Source organism: Carcharodon carcharias, chromosome 5 (assembly GCF_017639515.1).
Source record: "Carcharodon carcharias isolate sCarCar2 chromosome 5, sCarCar2.pri, whole genome shotgun sequence".
NCBI lineage: Eukaryota > Metazoa > Chordata > Chondrichthyes > Lamniformes > Lamnidae > Carcharodon > Carcharodon carcharias.
Window position 1 is genome coordinate 115070896 of NC_054471.1, and position 22482 is coordinate 115093377.

The 22482-nt window shown below is 43.4% G+C and overlaps 2 protein-coding genes across 5 annotated transcripts in view; one reads left to right on the forward strand and one right to left on the reverse strand.

Moving 5' to 3' along the window:
- LOC121278362 (intron Large complex component GCFC2-like) overlaps positions 1-1074 on the forward strand; it is a 54602-nt gene extending 53528 nt beyond the window's left edge. For 3 of the 4 annotated variants that reach the window (XM_041188702.1, XM_041188703.1, XM_041188705.1), the window contains one exon: positions 1-1074. In XM_041188702.1, coding sequence (XP_041044636.1) covers positions 1-118 — 118 coding nt within the window. In that variant the 3' untranslated portion in view covers positions 119-1074. The other variant, XM_041188704.1, reaches the window with a different exon arrangement.
- mrpl19 (mitochondrial ribosomal protein L19) overlaps positions 971-22482 on the reverse strand; it is a 27929-nt gene continuing 6417 nt past the window's right edge. The window contains exons 2-6 of the mRNA XM_041188706.1: positions 17553-17676; positions 10764-10882; positions 9223-9357; positions 2165-2346; positions 971-1940 (exon numbers count right to left, since the gene is read on the reverse strand). Coding sequence (XP_041044640.1) covers positions 1719-1940; positions 2165-2346; positions 9223-9357; positions 10764-10882; positions 17553-17676 — 782 coding nt within the window. The 3' untranslated portion in view covers positions 971-1718. The remainder of the gene's footprint in view (positions 1941-2164; positions 2347-9222; positions 9358-10763; positions 10883-17552; positions 17677-22482) is intronic.

Below are 22482 nucleotides of genomic sequence, written 5' to 3' on the forward strand. Positions count from 1 at the left end.
AGAAGCAATAAAAGAAATGGTTCGGATGTTAGTCTCGATTCATGCCTTGGATCATACTGAGATCATCGTCAAGGAGTGTAAATTAGAAGATTTAAAATGGATTTTCAAGGGAAACTGATCTGTATGTGAACTCTGGCCATGCATTATTTAAAGATAATACCTGAACAATGAAATCTTTCACCATAGTGATGCATTCACTAATGGTATGATCCTCAACTATGCTTGTCTGGTTTTAATTTATTAAAAAAAGTTAATTATTGAAAACTATTTTAATTCTACATAATCACAAGTCTTTTGCATAATTTGAAGAATGTATGAATGCCTATAAATAATTTAAGGTATGAGAAAAAACAGATTTACAGAATTTAGACCTGAAAATTGACTATCACCAATGTACTCAATCTTTTTTTTATAGTGCACAGACCCTTTGCATAAGAAATAGTGGCTGACTTGTGGTCGTGCTGTGCAGGAACTTTCAGGTTGTGGTTGTGCATCTTAAAGGGACTTTGTCACACTAGTTAATTTCCATTCTCTTTTACATCATATGGTCGCAAAACTTGCATCGTATGGTCAGACTACATTTAAATGGCAGCAGTGATCGGGGTGATAAAGCAAAGATGTTCTCCAAAAAATTGTTCATTTGTAAAGCATATCTTTATAGTTTGTAAGTTCTAACTTATGTATTGTCTTTACACATTTAAACTTTAAATAGAGAAGACAGGAAACCACTTTTCGCATGGTATTTTTCTGCTTCAAGAAAATGAAAAAGTCAGTGTTTCTCCCTTGAGAGATTATTGATTTTTCTCAGTGTTGGATCATGATCTTCCCAAGTCTGGATTCTGATCCTTGATAAAAACTGAGAAACATGCCAAGCTTTTGGTGTATTGGGTCCTTGAGTCTGTGGATTATCTATCAGTGTAAATTCTTCATACAAAGAAAATTTGTAAGAACCATTACTTGTGCAATGGAATGTTGGAAAATTCATTTATTGAAGTTTCGTATGATTTTTAATTTTGTAAAAAGTGAATGAAGTTCATTATCCTAGCCAAGAATTACATTCTTCCTAACTGAAAACTGTGGCAATGTGTCCCTCTGCTTTCCTTAAAGTCGCAGACACAAACATGTTCCAACAATTAAGATCACCAGAAGGAACTACTCATTCAATAGATTAACAAAATTATCAAAAACAGGAGCTGCTGCATCAGGATTGTGTTTGAAGTTGAGCGTTCCTCTGGCCAACTTTTTTTAAAAAAAATACACACCTTGGGTCAAGGTAAAAGAAAAGAAAATCTATACCAGCTCCTTCCTGAAGTGTATAAATATTTGAAATAAACGGGCGATAATGACAGCCAGGACAAAATTACAGTGAACTAAAAACATTTTCCTCCTTTATAATAAGGATATCTTCATGAAAGTGATGCAATTTAAATACTGATTATTTGGAAAAGCACGGATTAAACCTTCAGCGTTTAACATTATTTCCAGGGAATGCTCTTTTAAAAGTACCTACAGCAGTTCAGCTTTCCTAATGTGAACATAAAATATATACTCTCCCATGTACATGACTGAAACAACACAAAGCTGTAATTTAAAAACATCAGTTATGACAGTGTAATAATCAAATTCTGATCTTTACCTCTTGTACCAACAGTTATGACAATTTTTCAATCTCACCAGCAGTGCTCGATTCCTATGCACATAAACACACCCTAGAAGTGTCATTTATTCAGCTCATTTTGTAAATATAGCTCCATGTTTTTCTCAATTTTAGATGTATCATATTCTCTCATCATATCATATTCAAGCCAGGGTCTATCGTGCTTTTTGGCTTCCTCCATTTGTTCTTCTGTGAGAGACAGATCAAACCGTATACCCTGCACCTTGAACTGTGGACGTTCCCAACGTTTTGACCATGGTTTTGGTTTCATTTTTACTTTCAGCTGTTTAAAAAAAGTCAGAAAAAAGAGCTCAAGAAGCAAGCCACAAACTTCGAGATTGCACTTCATTACTTACACCCCATATTTTGGTAATTTATAAAATGAAAGCCATTTATCATTAGCCTGGAATTTTATTTAAAGTTTCAATGGATTTTATAAAGTGTATAGAATCTGTAGAATATTGAAATTAAATGCTTACATAACTTTCATTGATAGCAATTTCTTACCAAATTGATAGGGACCTCAGAATGAGTAGGGTAAGGTACAGGTTTCATGTTAAAATCAAAAGTGCTGTACTCTGGTAAAGCATCACGTAGATACATTAAGTTATCATCCAGTCTCTTTTCCAGCTTCAGCACTTCAATCTGCTGAATTCGAGGACTATACACATCATAGCAGATCTCAACACCTAGAATGAATAAGAAACATCACTAGTTTAATTAAAATTTGTCAAGATAGAAAAAAACCAATAATTACAAAGCATCCTCAACGATAATTGCCAACATGCCCAATACAAAATGTGGTCCTGTTGTTGCATTTTTATCAATTCTGGTTGTTACTTTTTCTTGGCATTTCTGCCTAAGAGGAAAAAACATATAAAGGCATATAAAAAATCAAATTAAATGTTGGCTACCAACAATTGCACTGTTTCGAGCTCAATACTAAAGTTTTAAAAAATTCATACAGCGACCAACATATCTACGTTAAAACTGTAGTGTCAACACGAAGCAGTTTCTCCAATGCTGCAGTTACTGTTTAATGCAGGTTAAGTGTCAAGAGTCTGGGCTCAGCGAGGTTGAAATGGGCCAGAGTGGGGTGGGGAGGGGTGACTGCTTTGGAGTCATTTTAGATCTTAAGTGATGTAAGCATTTTAACATTTATGTAAACCCAAAACTGCTTTGCACCAACATTTAATGTGTAGTACTTTGGGAAAATTAAAAGCAAAGATGATCTAACCTAAGAGCACAATTTAGAGTAACCAAAGTTACTTTTTAAATAACAATGCATCTGTAACAGCAAAAGTCCCTAAAGGGTGGAATTTTCTCTGAATTGCACTAAGTGCGGTAGAGGGTGTGAAAATTGACCTTCTCCCCACTGGACACAATGGTGGGTTTTTGCACCATATCATTTGCATCCTGCTTCATTAAATTATGTAGACGCGGGAAACATACCATATTGCTGGCGAGGGCACTGATGCACCTGTCATGCCGTTACCTCATTGCTTCCTTACTCCGGGTGTCATATTTAAACTAAAGCCGTGCGCACAGTCCTTGATGCTTGCAGTCCAGGACTGCTTCAGTGAAGACATGGCCCTGAAAGCCATGAAGAGTGCATATTTGGAATGGTGTGGAGGCCCACCACGATGTCCTCTACTCTGACTGCAGGAGGTCCAGCAATCTTACCATTCTGGCTTGGGAGGCGGTGGCATAGGTGGCCAGTGCCAATGCTGCACAGAAGAGGTCAACTATCCAATGCTGAAAGAGGATGAATTATCTCATCCGAGCTGCCAGGGTAAGACAACCATCCCATCGCTCTAAACTCACCTACTCACAAGCCCATCATGCATTCACTAGCATCTGACTCTCACCCACACCCTGACATCTTCATCTGGCCTCATCTCTGGAGGTCGCCTCCTCATCCCACCCATGGCTCTACTCAGCACACACACACATCTGGCATCCAACTCATCTTCCCTAGCATGCACCTTGCTCACGCTCTCCATCTGTCTTTGTGCCGGACAAGATTGTGCAGAATAAAAGAGAGAGGTCCCAGACCAAGGGTGGAGTGCTGAACATCAAGGTCCTCACACTGCTTTTGAAAATCACACTATTGAGCTACCCAGAGAAAACATGAACCATTCCTGCAATGATAGTGAGGTTGACAGTAAACACCCACATGAGGAATGTGCACCAGATCATCCCTCAATCAACGCTACTGTGAGTGCTCTCTCCTATTTTTCACTTGGCTGCCATGCACTAATTCTTTCATAGGCAGTTCTGCCAAGTGCCTGACACCCTCAGCCAGCCAGGCCCTCAGCTCCAGCCAAGAGGACACCTCGGATGAGGAATTAGAAATAAGCAGCCTTGAAGACCTGTCACAGCACTCACCCACACCCTCCACCAACACAGAGGATCACACATCTTGTTGGGACCTGGATTTAGAACAGGATCGGGGTCACAATCTGGTACACAGCTGGTGGAGGCAGGAATATCCGAAGTTGCTGGCACTTGAACGACTGGTGGAGGCAGCAAATCTGCTGAGTCCGTCAGATGATGAGCCTCTGGACTTGGTCCTAAATCAGTTGGTGGAGCTACAGTGACAAGCACGGGAACATCAGGAAGAGATGTCAGCTGCACTCCTCAGATTGCAAGGGACGATGGAGGAGTCCATCCGTGTCAATGCGAGAGCGGTGGGGGGGGGCAAATTCATCTCTTTGCAGCTGTCCCTTCTCAAGAAGTCACCCAGGAACCACCCACCCAGGTGGCTCCAGGAGTGTCTGGCCAATGCAAAGCCCATCTTCCTGTGACCCTATCGCCTCCACCTCCACAAACTGAGAAGAGTGCACCTGCTCCACAGCAGGACACCCAAACCAGGCTGGGAACCTCCAGGCGACGTCCACCAAGGTCATCACGGACAGTCTCCATCTCTGCTGTGGATGTCAGAGATGCACCCATAAGTAGCATTAGACTCAGGAAAGTCAAATATGGTGGCACAGGTGCTCACATGTATGTAAAGTGCACAACTGTAAATATTACCCATTCCGTATCTCCTGTTATGTATGCCTCCTTTTCATGGAGGTGTGTTGCAGTCAATCAGGTGATACACCATGGACCCCCACCCCAAACATAACGCAGCTGTTGCTATCACAGACATCTCATCTGTGCAGTCTGCTCCCATTTCACCAGAGTGTCTGGCCGTTTTCAGATCATATCCGACATCAGTGGTGCCTCGTCCTTAATTTTAAGTGTGCTTGTGCAAGGCACGTCCTACATACGCTTTGCAGGGTCATGTCATGTTCACTTTTGGCTGTGTAACATAGATGCGAGTGTTCTCCCATCTCATTGCATGATTGAAAGATGGTGTAGTGTCGAAGGATAGATGTGTTAATGGATGGAGAAGGGTTAGATATCCTGGAACTCAATGTACTTTGTCAGCTGCCAGGGCTTTCATGCTATGAGCCCATACTCAAAGCTCCTGTATGACAACTGCATTTGTGACTTTCTGACATTTAATAAGTTGACCAATAAGTGCGAGCTCACTGCCACCTCAAGTTGATGAAAGTCTGGCTCTGAGTTATCATCCTGGTGCTTGAACCGACAGCCCTGGGCATCTCTCACCCTGTGGCTGTCTGTATTGTGGCCATAGACTCTCGTCACAACATATAGATACAGCGCTGTGCCTCCCCACACGAGCACTGGCCGTGAACACTGATGCTAATTCCAAATGGTCATACCTGGCTGGCATTGGAGCCTTTGAGCATGGTCTAGATGTGCACATTGTTACTTCACACAATACTGAGGGAGCAATGGGATAGCAACAAAGATGTAGTGAAGTGGAAGTGTGCCCTTTATTAGAAATGACATGACCTTAAGGGCTTCATGGTCTCTGAGCACTTTTCAGTTCACAAGGGCCAGGAATGGCCATGACAGCACAATGTCTGTGTTAAAGAGGAGGCATTTCAAGGTCTGGCAGGCAACTGAATGAATTCATCCTCAGGTGGTACACACCCATAGAAAGGTGAGGATAAATGCAGGCAATCATCCCTGACTGACTGTGCTGGATGTCAATGGGATTGAGGTGGTGACATAGAGGACTGACTGATCTCTAAATGGATTGAGACCTGTGGAATGTCCTCTGCTGCCATGGCCCAAGTGTCACCTATCAGTTTCACCATCGAGGTTACACAAAGATATCCCGTTGCTGGAGATGGATCTCCTTGAGCGTTGTCCCATTGAAAGCTACCACCCACGAACCCACTCAGGATAGTGGAACAGGTCTTGCCTCTTATAGGCTGCCATTGCGATTGGGATGTCAGAGAGATGCTTGATGAGGGCACCTTCGGATGCCTGATGGCAGGATGCCCTCCTCCAGTCACCGTCTCATCTCAGCAAAGACACATGCTCCCAAGACTTCTTCATCTTTCAAAGGATCAGGGCAAGGTAAGCCTGATGTGGAACTGCTCGCTCTCATTTTGAAGTGCATTGTTGAAAAGAGGAATAGCAAAGCTGCTATGTGTGTTGGCCCACGATGGAGGGCACTTGTCCACAAGGATACTCACTGCAACTAGCCATCCCCCTCCTGGAATCTGGTGGCTACAAAGCCGTGGCTACAAAGCCCTCACATGCATGCCTGCCTTGTCTGACCAGTGCTAAGGCACTTTATCTGCAACCTCGGCTTTCTCGACCTCATCGCCCTCAATCCCTTCAAGGTGGTCCTCATCGGAGGAGATGTGCAGCTCCTCCATGTCAGCATCTGGCAAATTCTCCTCACCCCCCACCTCCCGACAGGTTGTGGAGCACACAGCAAGCCGCGGTGATCCATTAGACCCTCTGGGGAGTGTACTGGAGTGCTCTGTCAGATCTATCCAGGCATCGGAATCACATTTTTAGGACCCCTATGATGTGCTCCACAAATGTCCGGGTAGCATGAGCTTCGTTGTACCTTCTCTCTGCAGAACTCTGAGGCCACCGAACGGGCGTCATCAGCCAAGTTCTTTGTGGGTACCTTTTATTACTGAGGAGCCGACCCTGAATCCTGTGAGGACCCTCAAAGATGTCCGAGATCTGCGATCTGCTCAAGATGTACGTGTCGTGGACACTTCATGAGTATCTGGCGCAAACCTACAGGATTTGTTTGTTATGGTCGCATACCAGCTGTACGTTGAGCGACTGGATGTCTTTCCTGTTCATGTATTGGAGTGCCTGCTGCCAGGAAGCATGAGTGCAGTTGATGACACCCTGCACCTGTGGAAACCCAGGAATCTCTGCAAAGCCCACTGCTCTGGCGTTCTGGTTTGCTTGATCTCTGTCGATGTTAGTGTAATTGTGGGCCTTAGCACCTGTGACCTCATGTATGCATTTGTACATGGATGCCTGAAAGATCCTGCGGAGGTCCTCAGTCAAGCCCTGGAAGGATCCAGTGGCATAGAAGTTCAGTGCGGCTGCCGCTTTCAGAGCCACTGGCAATGGATGCCCTCCCAGTTCCTGGTGCCAACTTCTGGAGAATGTGGAAAATAAGAGTCACCAGATCCCTGGACATGCAGAGGCATCAGTGACACTGGTTCTCACTCATCTGCAGATAGGAATGCAATGTCAATACACCCTGAGTCTAGCAAGGCACCTACACACATTACTGCTCTGCATCTGGAGGGACCCTGCATCCCTTGGTCTTGAGGGTTTTGCTCCTCCCTTTGGCAAGCCAGCCTCCTCCGTTGCCATCCTCCTTCTCTTGTGCCTGTATGCTATTATACAGGCAGCAATGAATCCAGGCTTCATCTTCCTGATGGCTTCCTCTCTGCAGCATCAATGAGAAACAGACAAGAATCAGGATTCATTTGCAAAGGTCCGCTTTCTGTCAATGACTCATCAGCAAATGTGGGTTCATGGGCTTTGTTCCCATGACAGCAAGTATTCACCTCTGAGAGGATGGGTAGTGCAGGGTGTGTATCAAGGTCCTCCTCACCCTTCATATGAGCAACTACTATGAGATTGCTTTGGCCAGGTGCCTGGATGAGGCGCTGGCATCCTCATTCACAGAACTGTAATACTAGAGTCTTTGGAAAACACATGAGCTTCAATGTTTAGTCAGGATGAGAGATATTTTGAAGGGTCCTGAGGCTTCTGTTCTGTGAACTGTCCAGTGCCACCACTGAAACTTCTGCAGCTTGTCCAGTTGCCCAAATGCTCTAAGAGTCTTTATCAATCTGGGGAATTTCCATGCTGTGAGGATTTAAACCAAGGTGGTCGATTAGTGCCACTGCACGATTAGTCTTGCTTGAATGCACATTATTGCTTCACTTTGGTAATTCCCTGCAATGTTGTTGAGAGACTACTAACATGTCCTAAGTGTGCCTCTCTGCTCAGTTCAGTTAACTTCTCCTTTAATCTCCATCCCAGTGCATTCAGCTGGCCAACAAACTGCCTGCACAGCCCTCACCAGCAGCTTTACATTTTATACTATGCAATCTCTGCAGGTTTGAATATGGTGGTGCTGAGCTTTCACTGTCACACCCAGCTTGGACCCTCCCTGTGCAAGTATGGAACCCCCCCGTGTCGCTGAGGAAGTTAATGTCAAAGACCTCTTAGTCCATCCCCTGTATTCCTTGATCCCATTGTTTCTGTGGTGGATATCTGTTTGTTAGCCCATGGACATTCTGAGGTGGAGGTGCCTAAGCCCTCCAAGCACTTCAGCCCTCACCATCTTGAGGCCACTTGCACAGTTCAACATGTACCCCTACACACACCCTGGTATGCTGCCTTCTTCAGTAGGGCCCTAGCCTTGCAGCCTCTTCCCTTGCCTGAGGCCACTTCCCTCCTTCCGCAAGCAAGCCCTAGCCGATGAAAAGCCACTCCCACTGGTTTGGTAGGTACAGGCTTTGCCATGAGCCTCTCTAACAGCGACGTGGTGCTGCCTGCAAAGCTTGTCAGTGATGACTATGAGTGCTGCCCGAAGCAAGGTAGGCAAACGAACCTCAAAGTCACAAGCGGAATGCAGGTCACCAGGTGCACGTTGTGAAACACCTCTCTGTGCAATGACCTCATGATCCAGCTTGGAGGGATGATTCCAGCAAGCAGGGCTTATGAGTTGCTAATGCATTGAAATTAGGTTCCCAACATACTGTGGCATCATTGGCAGGTGGAGCAGATGATCGCAAACTGGTTTTACAATGACATGAAACCAATTTTTACAATCTCCCACTATTTTCCACTCCTGCCCGCCATGATGCCTGCCACAAGTGGGGCTGGAAAATCCTAGCCCAAGAAGCAGCTCAAGCCTTTCAAGCCCCAGCAGTAAGCTTCTGCAGCCATTCTCCTGTTTGGATGAAAATTTTCAGCACAAGCAGCAGGACAATTGCCTTTATATGCTCTTGTCAAAATAGATGTTTAATTTGTTTCTGAAGTATTGCAATCTTCAACTTTGCCACAATATGGCTCCACCATTAAGCTTATTGATTAGAAAAGATCAATGTTTTAAAAAGTTATTTCTTTTAAACCAGTAAAATTCTAATCACATTCATAATGAGTTGGAAAAATTTAAAAGTTAATGACAAACATTAAAAACCTACCTTGTCCATCTATGATATTTCTAAGGACAAAAGTAGCCCCTAATCCTTTTCCTGATCTTTGGATACAGATTCCAACAAATTTGTTGACTTTGCTATTAGCATTTGTGTCTGCCATACTAACAGCAAGGATACTTCCTATTGGTAAAAAGGGTGAAAGTGTTAACGAATGGTGTAGAAATATAATTCTCTAAACGTTTGAACTAAAGCATTTCAGGTGAGCTCCCTGATCTGGAACTTTAACTCTCTTTTAAACTCAGTTTTGTTCACTACATCCGATATGAACAGGCAATACAGAGCAGTCTCCATTAGGAAAAAAGGGAGTACATTTTTCAAGTCAGCTTCCATCTAAAAATATTCCAAATGTAAAATTTTTTTTGCAAATATAGATGAAATCTCAAACTGATTTAAAATATATTTTGTTTCAACAGATACATACTCATTTTGAATCTTATATTGCACCACAATAAGCGTAGCTTAATTAATTCTTTATCTGCTTAGGTTCATAAAAAGATTCTTACTGAGTGGGAAGTGAAATCTATTGTGAATGATTACATATACATACAACTGAATATAAAAAAGGTTACCTCAAGTTATTTCTTTAACAGAAGCTGCAAGCATTGTTTCAGCATTGCTTCAAGCATTTTTATCTTGCAACTAAAAATCACCAGTGATGAGCATATAAAAATACTGTGCTGCAAGTGAATAGACAGTGCTACCTATTTAAAGTATATTGTAAAAACATAAAACAGTGGCACTGAAGACAAATTTTACAAAAGCACAATATTGCAGATGCTGGAAATATTCAGGTCAAATTTTACGAATACTGAAATTTCCACAATGTTAATTCACACAAGCTATAAGATCAGTATTTATTTAAAGACTTAAGTACAGCTGGTGGTAGGAAATTTCAATATCTGTTGGGTTCATTAGGCTATTTGAATATTGAAAGATGAGGTTAGCCAGGGTTGTACATAGAATAATACTGATGCTAGCTCATCACATAAGAAGGCTGTGTAAAACTAGTGGGTGTATCTGTGCATTATTAATAACAGTACAGCCACCCAGCAGATGATAATGACTTTATAGCAGATGGATTAAAGCACAATGAATACACTGTAGCAAGAGGTAGATTGTTAATGTACCTGTACTTAGTGGCTTAGGAGCCCTTCTAAGTATAAAGGCAACATTTAAGATCATTTCTATCCACCCTGATCTTATCAGTTTGCAACACAAAACTCAGCTGTCACAATGACTACAAAAACCAGTCAATAAGATGGGTGCCCAACAATTTGCTTGCAATGTAATCATTGCCCAATAAAAGTAAAGTATTTATATACAACAGTAAATTACATTGTGATCACGAGCCGTACATGGCATCACATGGACCCAACGATTGTATAGCTGTAATATAACAGTTTTCTATTACATGGTCAATAAAGTTTAGCAAAGCATTTTCTTCTACATGTCAATGTTACAATTTGTGTCCAGCTACTTTACCTATGTAAGCAAGTCCGATTTATTAAGCATGTAACATTACTAACCTACGTAGAATTCTGGTATATTCAGCACTTTTCGTCTCTGAGCCATATCCTTTCTCTCTATGCTGAATTTTAGGGGATTTGTTCTGCATCTTCGCATTATGAACTCAGGGCTTACAAACCTGTAAAAGAGTAGTTCAAAGATATTCAGCAATCAGAATGATTTCAAGGATGTGAACATTGTTGACAAAGCCAGTATTTGTTCCCCATCCCCTATTTGCCCTTGAACTGAACATTTCAGAGGGCAGTTAAGAGTCAACCACATTGCTGTAGGTCTGGAGTCACACGTAGGCCAGACTAGGTAAAGACGACAGATTTTCCTCCCTAAAGGACATTAGTGACCCAGATGGGTCTTTACAACAATCAATGACAGTTTTATGGCACCATTACTAAGACTAGCTTTGTTAATTGTTAACCCCAAATTTGTTAATTGAATTCAAATTTCACCAGCTGCCATGGTGAGATTTGAACCTGTATCCCCAGAGCAATAGCCTGGGCCTCTGGATTACTAGTCCAGTGACATTACCGCTATGCCACCATCTCCCCCCTATAAACCTGTTCTATTAAAACTTCAAAGATAAAATGTAATCTATTGCTCATGTAAAAAAACAGGAATTTTAGCACAGGAAGAGACCAGTCAGTCCTTTCTAGCTATGGTCAGATTAAGTCCGTACAGAAGATAATTTTGCTGAGTCCTATTTCTTCCTTAAATAGATCTTATTTTCCTGCTTTCTCCCCATATCCTGTTATCTTTAAATAATTGTCCTGTATTTTTTCAAATGCTGAATCAGCTTAGCATTGATCATGTGACAAAGCATTCACAGCAGGATAACCCTTTGAATAAATTTATTTTGCCCTTTTTATTTCGTGCTTGCTGAGGTAATGGCCTTTTCGAATTACATCCCAATGCTTATCTATGATTAACGTGTCTATTCCATCTATCATTTTCAATACCTCAAATAAATCTTCCTCAATCTTTTGCATTCAAGAGTTTTTTCACATAAGTCAACTTTCATCCTTGTTTTAATTTTGTTGAACATTGAGAAGACCAACACCATTTTTTGTATCTGCTACAAACTTCACTCTCTTAACACTGATTCCAAGCCCCTCCTGGAACTTTTCAGGCTGTATAAGATTGCCTGAAAGCTTGGCATGCTTTGAACATTAATATCCTCCTTCATGAAGACCATTTATTTCCATCTCTGGAACATGACCATTTTCACCTCTGTTGCAGATTTTCCATGGCCGAAATCATAAGTCACACTTTTTCAAAATTTGGCAGATGGAGTATAATATGGGAAAATGTGAACTTGTCCACTTTGGCAAGAAGAATAAAAAAGTACTATATAATTTGAATGGAGAGAGATTGCAGAACTCTATGGTACAGAAAAATCTGAATGTCTTGATACATGAATCACAAAAAGTTGGTATGCAATTGCAGCAAGTGATTAGGAAGGCAATTGGAACATTGACATTATTGCAAAGGAAATAGTGTATAAAAGTAGGGAAGTGTTGTTGCAGCTGTACAGGGCCTAAGCCAGACCACATCTGAAGTACAGTTTTGGTCACCTTACTTAAGAAAGGATATAACTAAATTAGAAGCAGTTCAGAGAAGGTTCACTTGACTGTTTTCAGGGATGAAAGGGTTAGCTCATGAGGAAAGATTGAGCAGGTTGGGCCTATATTCATTGGAGCTTAGGAGAATGAGAGGTGATTTTACTGAAACATATTTGACAGGGTGGATGCTGAGAAGATGTTTCCCCTTGTTGGGGAGTCTAGAACTAGGGAACACAGTTTAAAAATTAGGGGTCTCCCATTTAAGACTAAGAGAAGGAGAATTTTTTTTTCTCTTAGGGCTGTTAGTCTGTGAAATTTTCTATCCTAGAAAGCAATGGAGGCTGGGTCATTGAATATATTCAAGGCTAAGTTAGATTTTTGATTGACAAGAGAGTCAAGGTTTATGGGGCTGGACAGATAAGTGGACTTGAGGCCACAACCAGATCATGCATGATCTTCTCAAATGGTGGAGCAGGCTCGAGGGGCCAAATGGCCTACTCCTGCTCCTAAAATTGTGTTCACTTCCAGAATTGACTATTCCTATGCTTCCCTTGCGGGGCCTCCCTCATCCAACCTCCATAAACACCTAAGTTGCTCAAATTACGATTACATATATCCTGGTCTCCTTAAACCCCACTCCATGCATCATCCTTGTTATAATGATCCACATAGATTTCTGCCTCCGATGGGTTACTTTTAAAATCCTAACACATCTTCAAGTCCCTGCATGCCCTCTCTCTATTCTATCTACAACCTCCTCCAGACTTGCTGGTTAGATTGGAGCTGTTGGGTTGTTCTCCTTAGAGCAGAGAACTCTGAGAGATTTGATAGAGCTGTTCAAAATCATGAGGGGTATAGACAAAGAAAACAGAAAAAAAACAGTCCCATCGGCAAAAGAGTTAAGAAACGGAGGACATAGATTTAAGGTATTTGGCAAAAGAAGCAAAAGCGACATGAGGAAAATCTTCCTTTATGCAGCAAGTGGTTAGAACCTGGAATGTACTGTTTGAGAGTGTGGTGGAGGCAGATTCAATCACAGCTTTCAAAAGGAAATTGGTTAAGTATCTGAAGGGGAAAAAATTGCAGGGCTGTGAGAAAAGGGCAGGGGAGTGGGAGCAATTAAACTGCTCTTGCAGACAACTTGCCTGGACTCGACAGGCTGAATGCCTCCTTCTGAGCTGTAATTCTATTTTAATTCTCCACTCTTGTTCGCAAATTATAAAAGTCCTTCCCAGGGGTGTAGTCAAATAATAGGTAAAGAAAAAGATGGGTTTGGGGAGGGGGGTGGTGAGGGAGGCAAGGGTTGCCAAAGTTTGGTCAAAGATTTGGTTTTTACAAGCACTTTAAAACAGAGCGAGGTGAACAGATAAAAGGATTGAGAGAAAAATTGCAGAGCGTAAGATCTACAAGGTTAAAGGTACAGCCTATAAGTATGGATGAAAGGGATGGGGAGGGAGCAAGAAGTCAAAGGAACAGAGAGTTCAAGGCAGTGAAGAGTTCAAGGAGGTTACAAAGATATGAGGTGTGAAGATGGAAATTTTACACTTCAGGTCGTTGGGAGCTGAGTTCCAAGGTAAGTCAGAGAATATAACGATGATGAGCAAGTGGGGCAGTGCAGGATATATACAGGCAGCTGAGGTTGAATAAACTGACATTTATGGAGAGTTGAAGATGGGGAGTTGCTTGGGCCAGTATTCGATTCGTTGAGTCTTGAGTGGGTACCAGCACATTTGAAGAATGGGCTGGAGACAGAAGTAGACAGTCTTAATGATGGAGAGGATACAAGGTTCGAAACTCAGATTCAGGTTGAACAGAATGCTGGGACTATAAAAATGAAAAACTGCAGATGCTAGAAATCCAAAACAAAAACAGAATTACCTGGAAAAACTCAGCAGGTCTGGCAGCATCGGCGGAGAAGAAAAGAGTTAATGTTTCGAGTCCTCATGACCCTTCAAAAGAACTGACTGAATGTTAGAAGAGGGGTGAAATATAAGCTGGGTTAAGGTTGGGGGGGGGTGGTGTGGTTGTAGGGACAAGCAAGCAGTGATAGCAGATAATCAAAAGATTTCACAGACAATGGAATAAAGAAGTGTTGAAGGTGGTGATATTATCTAAACGAATGTGCTAATTAAGAATGGATGGCAGGGCACTCAAGGTACAGCTCTAGTGGGGGGTGGGGTGGAATGACTAGCCCGGCATACAAGATTTAAAAATAATGGAAATAGGTGGGAAAAGAAGAATCTATATAAATTGGAAAAAACAAAAGGAAGGGGGATGAAATGGAAAGGGGGTGGGGATGGAGGAGGGAGTTCAAGATCTAAAGTTGTTGAATTCAATATTCAGTCGGGAAGGCTGTAAAGTGCTTAGTCGGAAGATGAGGTGCTGTTCCTCCAGTTTGCGTTGGGCTTCACTGGAACAATGCAGCAAGCCAAGCACAGACATGTGGGCAAGAGAGCAGGGTGGAGTGTTAAAATGGCAAGCGACGGGGAGGTTTGGGTCTTTCTTGCGGACAGACCGCAGGTGCACACCCTGCTTCCTGTAAGGACTCCATCCCATTCTCTCAGTTCCTTCGCCTCCGACGCATCTGTTCTGATGATGCTACCTTCAAAAACAGTTCCTCTGACATCTCCTCGTTCTTCCTTAACTGAGGTTTTCCACCCACGGTTGTTGACAGGGCCCTCAACCGTGTCTGGCCCATCTCATGCGCATCCGCCCTCATGCCTTCTCCACCCTCCCAGAAACATGATAGGGTCCCCCTTGTCCTCACTTATCACCCCACCAGCCTCCACATTCAAAGGATCATCCTCCGCCATTTCCGCCAACTCCAGCATGATGCCACCACCAAACACATCTTCCCCTTCACCCACCCCAGCGGCATTCCGTAGGAATCGTTCCCTCCAGGACACCCTGGTCCACTCCTCCATCACCCCCTACTCCTCAACCCCTAACTTTGGCACCTCCCCATGTCTACGCAAAAGATGCAACACCTGGCCCTTCACTTCCTCTCTCCTCACTGTCCAAGGGCCCAAACACTCCTTTCAAGTGAAGCAGCATTTCACTTGCATTTCCCCCAACTTAATCTACTGCATTCGTTGCTCCCAATGTGGTCTCCTCTACATTGGAGAGACCAAACGTAAATTGGGCGACCGCTTTGCAGAACACCTGCGGTCTGTCCGCAAGAAAGACCCAAACCTCCCCGTCGCTTGCCATTTTAACACTCCACCCTGCTCTCTTGCCCACATGTCTGTCCTTGGCTTGCTGCATTGTTCTAGTGAAGCCCACGCAAACTGGAGGAACAGCACCTCACCTTCTGACTAGGCACTTTAGCCTTCCGGACTGAATATTGAATTCAACAACTTTAGATCTTGAATTCCCTCCTCCATCCCCACCCCCTTTCCATTTCTTCCCTCTTCCTTTTGTTTTTTCCAATAATTTATATAGATTTTTCTTTTCCCAACTACTTCCATTATTTTTAAATCTTGTACGCCGGGCTAGTCTTTCCACCCCACCCCAACTAGAGCTGTACCTTGAGTGCCCTTCCATCCGTTCTTAATTAGCACATTCGTTTAGATAATATCACCACCTTCAACACTTCTTTGTTTCATTGTCTGTGACATCTTTTGATTATCTGTTCCTATCATTGCTTGCTTGTTCCTACAACCACACCAGCATCACCCCCCCACCCCCCCACCACTTCTCTTCCCTCCCCCAACCTTAAACTAGCTTATATTTCATTCCTCTTCTAACATTCAATCAGTTCTGTTGAAGGGTCATGAGGACTCGAAATGTCAACTCTTTTCTTCTCCGCCGATGCTGCCAGACCTGCTGAGTTTTTCCAGGTAATTCTGTTTTTATGCTGGGACTATTGTCTGGTTCAGCCTGGACAGTGGCCAAGCAGGTGATGAAGGGATTGGTAGCAAGGGCACAGAACTTGTGGCGGAGACTGAAGGCAATAATTTTCATTTTCCCAACTTGTACCTTCAAGGAACTGCAGCTCATCTTAGACTGAATGTTTAGAAATAACAGTTACAAAGGCAGTGAAGGAGTCGAGGGGTGGTTGAAATATAGTGTTTGATGTTGCCAGTGCATGTGAAATTTGGCAGATGATATTGCCAAGTGAAAGCGTTTAGGTATGAAAGGGAAGGGGACCAATCTGGAATCCATCTGGAATTCATCTGCACATATCCCTAGGCTTGTTGTCTGTCATTCTCCCTTATACTATGTTACCCTTTTCAGATTGGTCTGATAAAGCCATTTTTAAAAAAATCTATAAGCATTGTCGGCCTTTCAGTCAACTTTTTCCACCCATACTCCCATTGCACCCTTGTTTTCTCAAATTAAATTCTAATGTAGCATTTTGTCACATCCTTTCCAGGAATACATACAAGTTACAGCTACTACATCCCCCATTCCATGTGTTACCATTCCTCCTCCTCCTTCAGGTACCAAGCCCTAAGAGGGCATTAGCAACCATGGACTTCCATCAGATTGGTCCATGATTATGCTTGGCAAAATACTGCCGTGGTTTGCCATGGCCTTCTGCAGTATGGCTGACCAGGAAACACTCTCACTCTTCACAGTCTGCCATCAGGTGTTTTGGAAGGATTTACTGGCTGATAATCAACCTGTTTGGCCACATTATGAACACACCTTCCATGGCTATCAAGTCCTTATGTGAGACTCGAACCTGAAACTTCTGGCCCACAGGTACCCATGCGACCACTGCGCCACAAGACCTCCTAATACTTTCCATTACTTTTTCTAAAAAAATTCTCAAGTCAGTAATTACCTATCTTTTACAAATCCATGTCAACGAGCTCTCATCAATCCATTCCCCAAATATTTATGTATTTTAAATCTATGATCCCTAATAATTATCCTATGACAACCCAAGGCCAGCCAGTTGACAGGTGCCTAGTTCACCCCTTTCTCCTTTCTGAAACAAAGGGTAACATTTGTCTCCGCTCTCATACCTCATGATTTTTCAAAAATCATTTTTAATGCTCTGCTACCTCTTCACTAACTTCTGTTATTATAGGGTGCATATATTTGATTCTTGATGCAACCCATTTTTTGCATCCTACTGAACCACAATCATGCAAGTTGTAGAATAGAAAAACATTGGAATGGAATTTACTGGGACTAATATATTCAATCTTACATTTAAATTAAAATATCCATACTTAAACAACCTTTATCTGATTTTCATGTTATAGAATATCTTCTGTAAATTACCTTCTTTGTGTTGTCACAGACTGTGTTTTGTCTATAATAACAGGTTTTGGTGGAGGCTGAAATTTTGAAGATTTATCATCGCCTGTTGAGGAACTCAAAAGCCTTATTGGTGAAAACAGAAGTCCTAAATAAAGAAAGAGGAGAAAGACAATAAGCATAACCTTAAAGAAAATGTCAAGTATCTGCTGATTTTATCTTTGAGGTGCTTAAAGTATTATATCCCATCCATCCTGTAGCATTTGCATTCCTGCCTAACATGAATTAAAATTGGTGAGTCTGAGCAGGCAATGTACAAAAGGGAAATGCAGACCTACATTCTGATATCGATACATGTACACAGGAGTTTATTTTAAAGATACAGTTTAAATGTTACAATACTCATTAAATCCATGCATTACTTTTCTAGTCAAAAGTCCCTACATTTTGCTGCTTTAACCAGGTTCTTTACAAAAATGAATGACGGGGTAAAAACCTTCAGCTCCCTTCAGCCTTTACCACAAAATTGTGATTCCTGTGTTGTACAACATATACACACACCACCCCATCCATGTCATCTTATGAGGAAAAAAATCTGGGAAATTTCTTTACAACCCATTTAAGCAATCAAGATTGTTTGAGATCATCCAGCTGGCCCTGAATTCCACGTCTTTTGTAAGAGGAGACATCCAACCCAGCCAAAAACAAGTCCAGCTTTCACTTGAGGATAACAGAGGATTCAAAATGTTAACATCAAACTGGACAAAATCTAAGACTGGATGTCAATCAGTCCTACAGCAGCAACAACTTGTATTTATATAGCACCTTTAATGTAATAAAACATCTCAAGGCACTTTAAAGGAACATTATAAAGCAAAATGTGACACCAAGCCACATAAGGCGATATTAAGGAAGATGGCAAAAGCTTGATCAAAGTGGTAGGTTTTCAGAAACACCTCAAAGGGATAGAGAGAGAGTTAGAGTGGCAAGGGAGGAATTCCAGAGTTTACGGCCAGGGCAGTTGATGGCATGACCAACATTGGTGCATCGATCAAACTCAGAGTTGCTCAAGAGGCCAGAATTAGATGAATACAGATATCATCAAGTGTTATGGGACTAGAGATTACAAAGATGGCGAGGGGAATGAGGCCACAAAGGGATTTGAAAACAAGGATGAGAATTTTAAAATCTAGGCATTACTTGACCAGGAGCCAATGTAGGCCAGTGTGCACAGCGGTGATGGGTGAACTGGAATTTATGTGAGTAAGAACATGGGCAGCAGTTTTGGATGCCCTCAACTTTACAGAGAACATGGGAGGTCGTCCAGGACTTTATTGGAAGAATCACAACTAGATATAACAAAAGTACAGTTGAAGATTTTGGCAGCAGATAAGCAGAGGCAGCGGCAGAGTCAGGTGATGATACAGAGATGGAAATTGGCGTCTTAGAGGCAGATGTGTGGTCAGAAACTCATCTGAGGATCAAACATGAAACCAAGGTGCACTGTAATCAGGAATTCCTCAGGGTCTGATGTGCACCTAAGTTGCCTGATACCAGAAGATTCGACCTAATAGCTTTGGTCGTGCCAATATTTAAAAGGAGAAAATTTCAGCTCATCCAGTATAAGATGTCGGATGAGCAGTTTGATAATTTAGCAACAGTGGACCAGCTGAGAGAGATGGTGGTGAGGTAGAGTTGGGTGTCGTTATTGTACATGTGAAAACTGGTGAGATGATTCAGATGATGTCACAGAGAAGCAAGGTGTAAATGAGAAGTAGCAGGTGGCGAAGGATAAATTACCAGGAACACAAGAGATAATAGTATGGAAGCAGGAAGGGAAGCCATTGTAATTGATATCCAGGCTACAATTTGATGGATAAGAATGGAACTTGATGAGAGCAGTACTGTCCAGCTGGACAACAGTGGAGGGTGGTGGTAGGATCAACCATGTCAAAGGCTGCAGACAGGTGAAGAAGGACAGGAAGGGATAGTTTACTTTTATCACAGTCACATAGGATGTAGCAGAGGCAGGGGAGGAGTCAAGTGAGATGAAAGAAAATAGAGCTCGACCCCAATGTACATGCCGAACCTGAACCTACATCAAAGAAAGGAGCATTGTCAAGGTTTAGCATATGGATGAAGAACAGAAGGACTTCGCCAAGGGCAGAAGCTTGGAAAAGTCCTGAGGTAGGAGGGTACAGGCAGAAAGAGGAACTATTGATAAGAGACGTACTGGCTAGCACTCGATAACAGTGGGACATAAAGAAGACAGAATCATTGAGTCAGATAACTGAAGAGAGGAGAACACTGTAGTCGATCATGCCAAAGGCAATGGAGTAATCTGTGGCCTTGATTGGGACTATTTTGGTGCTGTGTCAGGGGCAGTAACCTGACTGGAAAGGCCATAGAGACTGTCCCAGAGCTCTGGCGGGAACAACCACATGATGAAAGAGGTGAAATATAAGCTGGTTTAAGGTGTGTGTGTGTCAGGGGTTGGGGGGAAGAGTGGTTGTAGGGACAAGCAAGCAGTGATAGGAACAGATAATCAAACAATGTCACAGACAAAGGAACAAAGAAGTGTTGAAGGTTGTGATATTATCTAAATGAATGTGCTAATTAAGAATGGATGGCAGGGCACTCAAGGTACAGCTCTAGTGGGGGTGGGGTGGAAAGACTAGCCCGGCATACAAGATTTAAAAATAATGGAAATAGGTGGGAAAAGAAAAATTGATATAAATTATTGGAAAAAACAAAAGGAAGGGGGAAGAAACAGAAAGGGGATGGGGATGGAAGAGGGAGTTCAAGATCTAAAGTTGTTGAATTCAATATTCAGTCCGGAAGGCTGTAAAGTGCCTAGTCGGAAGATGAGGTGCTGTTCCTCCAGTTTGCATTGGGCATCACTGGAACAATGCAGCAAGCCAAGGACAGACGTGGGCAAAAGAGCAGGGTGGAGTGTTAAAATAGCAAGCGACAGGGAGGTTTGGGTCTTTCTTGAGGACAGACCGCAGGTGCTCTGCAAAGCGGTCGCCCAGTTTACGTTTGGTCTCTCCAATGTAGAGGAGACCGCATTGGGAGCAACGAATGCAGTAGACTAAGTTGGGGGAAATGCAAGTGAAATGCTGCTTCACTTGAAAGGAGTGTTTGGGCCCTTGGACGGTGAGGAGAGAGGAATTGAAGGGGCAGCTGTTGCATCTTTTGCGTGGGCATGGGGAGGAGTCATAGGTAGGGGTTGAGGAGTAGGGGGTGATGGAGGAGTGGACCACGGTGTCCCAGAGTGAAGTATCCCTACGAATGCCACCAGGGGGGGGTGAACGGAAGATGCGTTTGGTGGTGGCATCATGATGGAGTTGGCGGAAATGTCAGAGGATGATCCTTTGAATGCGGAGGCTGGTGGGGTGCGGACAAGGGGGACCTTATCATGTTTCTGGGAGGGAGGAGAAGGCGTGAGGGCAGATGCGCGGGAGATGGGCTGGACACGGTTGAGGGCCCTGTCAACGACCGTGGGTGGAAAACCTCAGTTAAGGAAGAAGGAGGAGATGTCAGAGGAACTGTTTTTGAAGGTAGCATCAACAGAACAGATGCGACGGAAGCAAAGGAACTGAGAGAATGGGATGGAGTTCTTACAGGAAGTGGGGTGTGAGGAGCTGTAGTCGAGGTAGCTGTGGGAGTCGGTAGGCTTGTAATGGATACTGGTGGACAGTCTATCACCAGAAATTGAGACAGAGAGGTCAAGGAAGGGAAGGGAAGTGTCAGAGATGGACCATGTGAAAATGATGGAGGGGTGGAGATTGGAAGCAAAATTAATAAATTTTTCCAAGTCCCAACGAGAGCATGAAGCAGCACCGAAGTAATCATCGATGTACCGGAGAAAGTGTTGTGGGAGGGGGCCGGAGTAGGACTGGAACAAGGAATGTTCCACATACCCCACAAAGAGACAGGCATAGCTGGGGCCCATGTGGGTACTCATAGCCATACCTTTTATTTGGAGGAAGTGAGAGGAGTTAAAGGAGAAATTGTTCAGTGTGAGAACAAGTTCAGCCAAACGGAGGAGAGCAGTGGTGGATGGGGATTGTTCGGGCCTCTGTTCGAGGAAGAAGCTAAGGGCCCTCAGGCCATCCTGGTGGGGGATGGAGGTATAGAGGGATTGGATGTCCATGGTGAAGAGGAAGCAGTTGGGGCCAGGGAATTGGAAATTACTGATGTGACTTAAGGGGTCAGAGGAATTACGGATGTAGGTGGGAAGGGACTGGACAAGGGGAGAGAGAAGGGAGTCAAGATAACGAGAAATGAGTTCCGTGGGGCAGGAACAGGCTGACACGATTGGTCTACCGGGACAGTTCTGTTTGTGGATTTTGGGTAGGAGGTAGAAGCGGGCCGTCCAAGGTTGGGTGACTATCAGATTGGAAGCTGTAGGAGGAAGATCTCCAAAGGAGATCAGGTCAGTGACAGTCCTGGAAACAATGGCTTGATGTTCAGTGGTGGGGTCATGGTCCAGGGAGAGGTAGGAGGAAATGTCTGCAAGTTGATGCTCAGCCTCCGTGAGGTAGAGGTCAGTGCGCCAGACAACACCCATCTAGGACCCTCCACTCCTGCCTGTCCCTCCGTCCGCACCCCATCTTCCAATCCCAGCCCCAGCCGTGTATTCACTATACCCCCTGACCTTACCCTCTCCGACGCTGAACGTTCAGTGCTCAGCAAAGGACTTAGTTTCATGCCCTTACACCCTCATCTCAATGAATTTCGGGCTCGGCACAATGCTGAATTCTTCTTCCGCCGCCTTTGTCTCCGTGCTCACTTCTTTGGGCAGAAGTCCTCTCCCTGGACAAAAACAGAATTACCTGGAAAAACTCAGCAGGTCTGGCAGCATCGGCGGGGAAGAAAAGAGTCGACGTTTCGAGTCCTCATGATCCTTCAACAGAACTAGGCGAATCCTAGGAAGGGTGAAATATAAGCT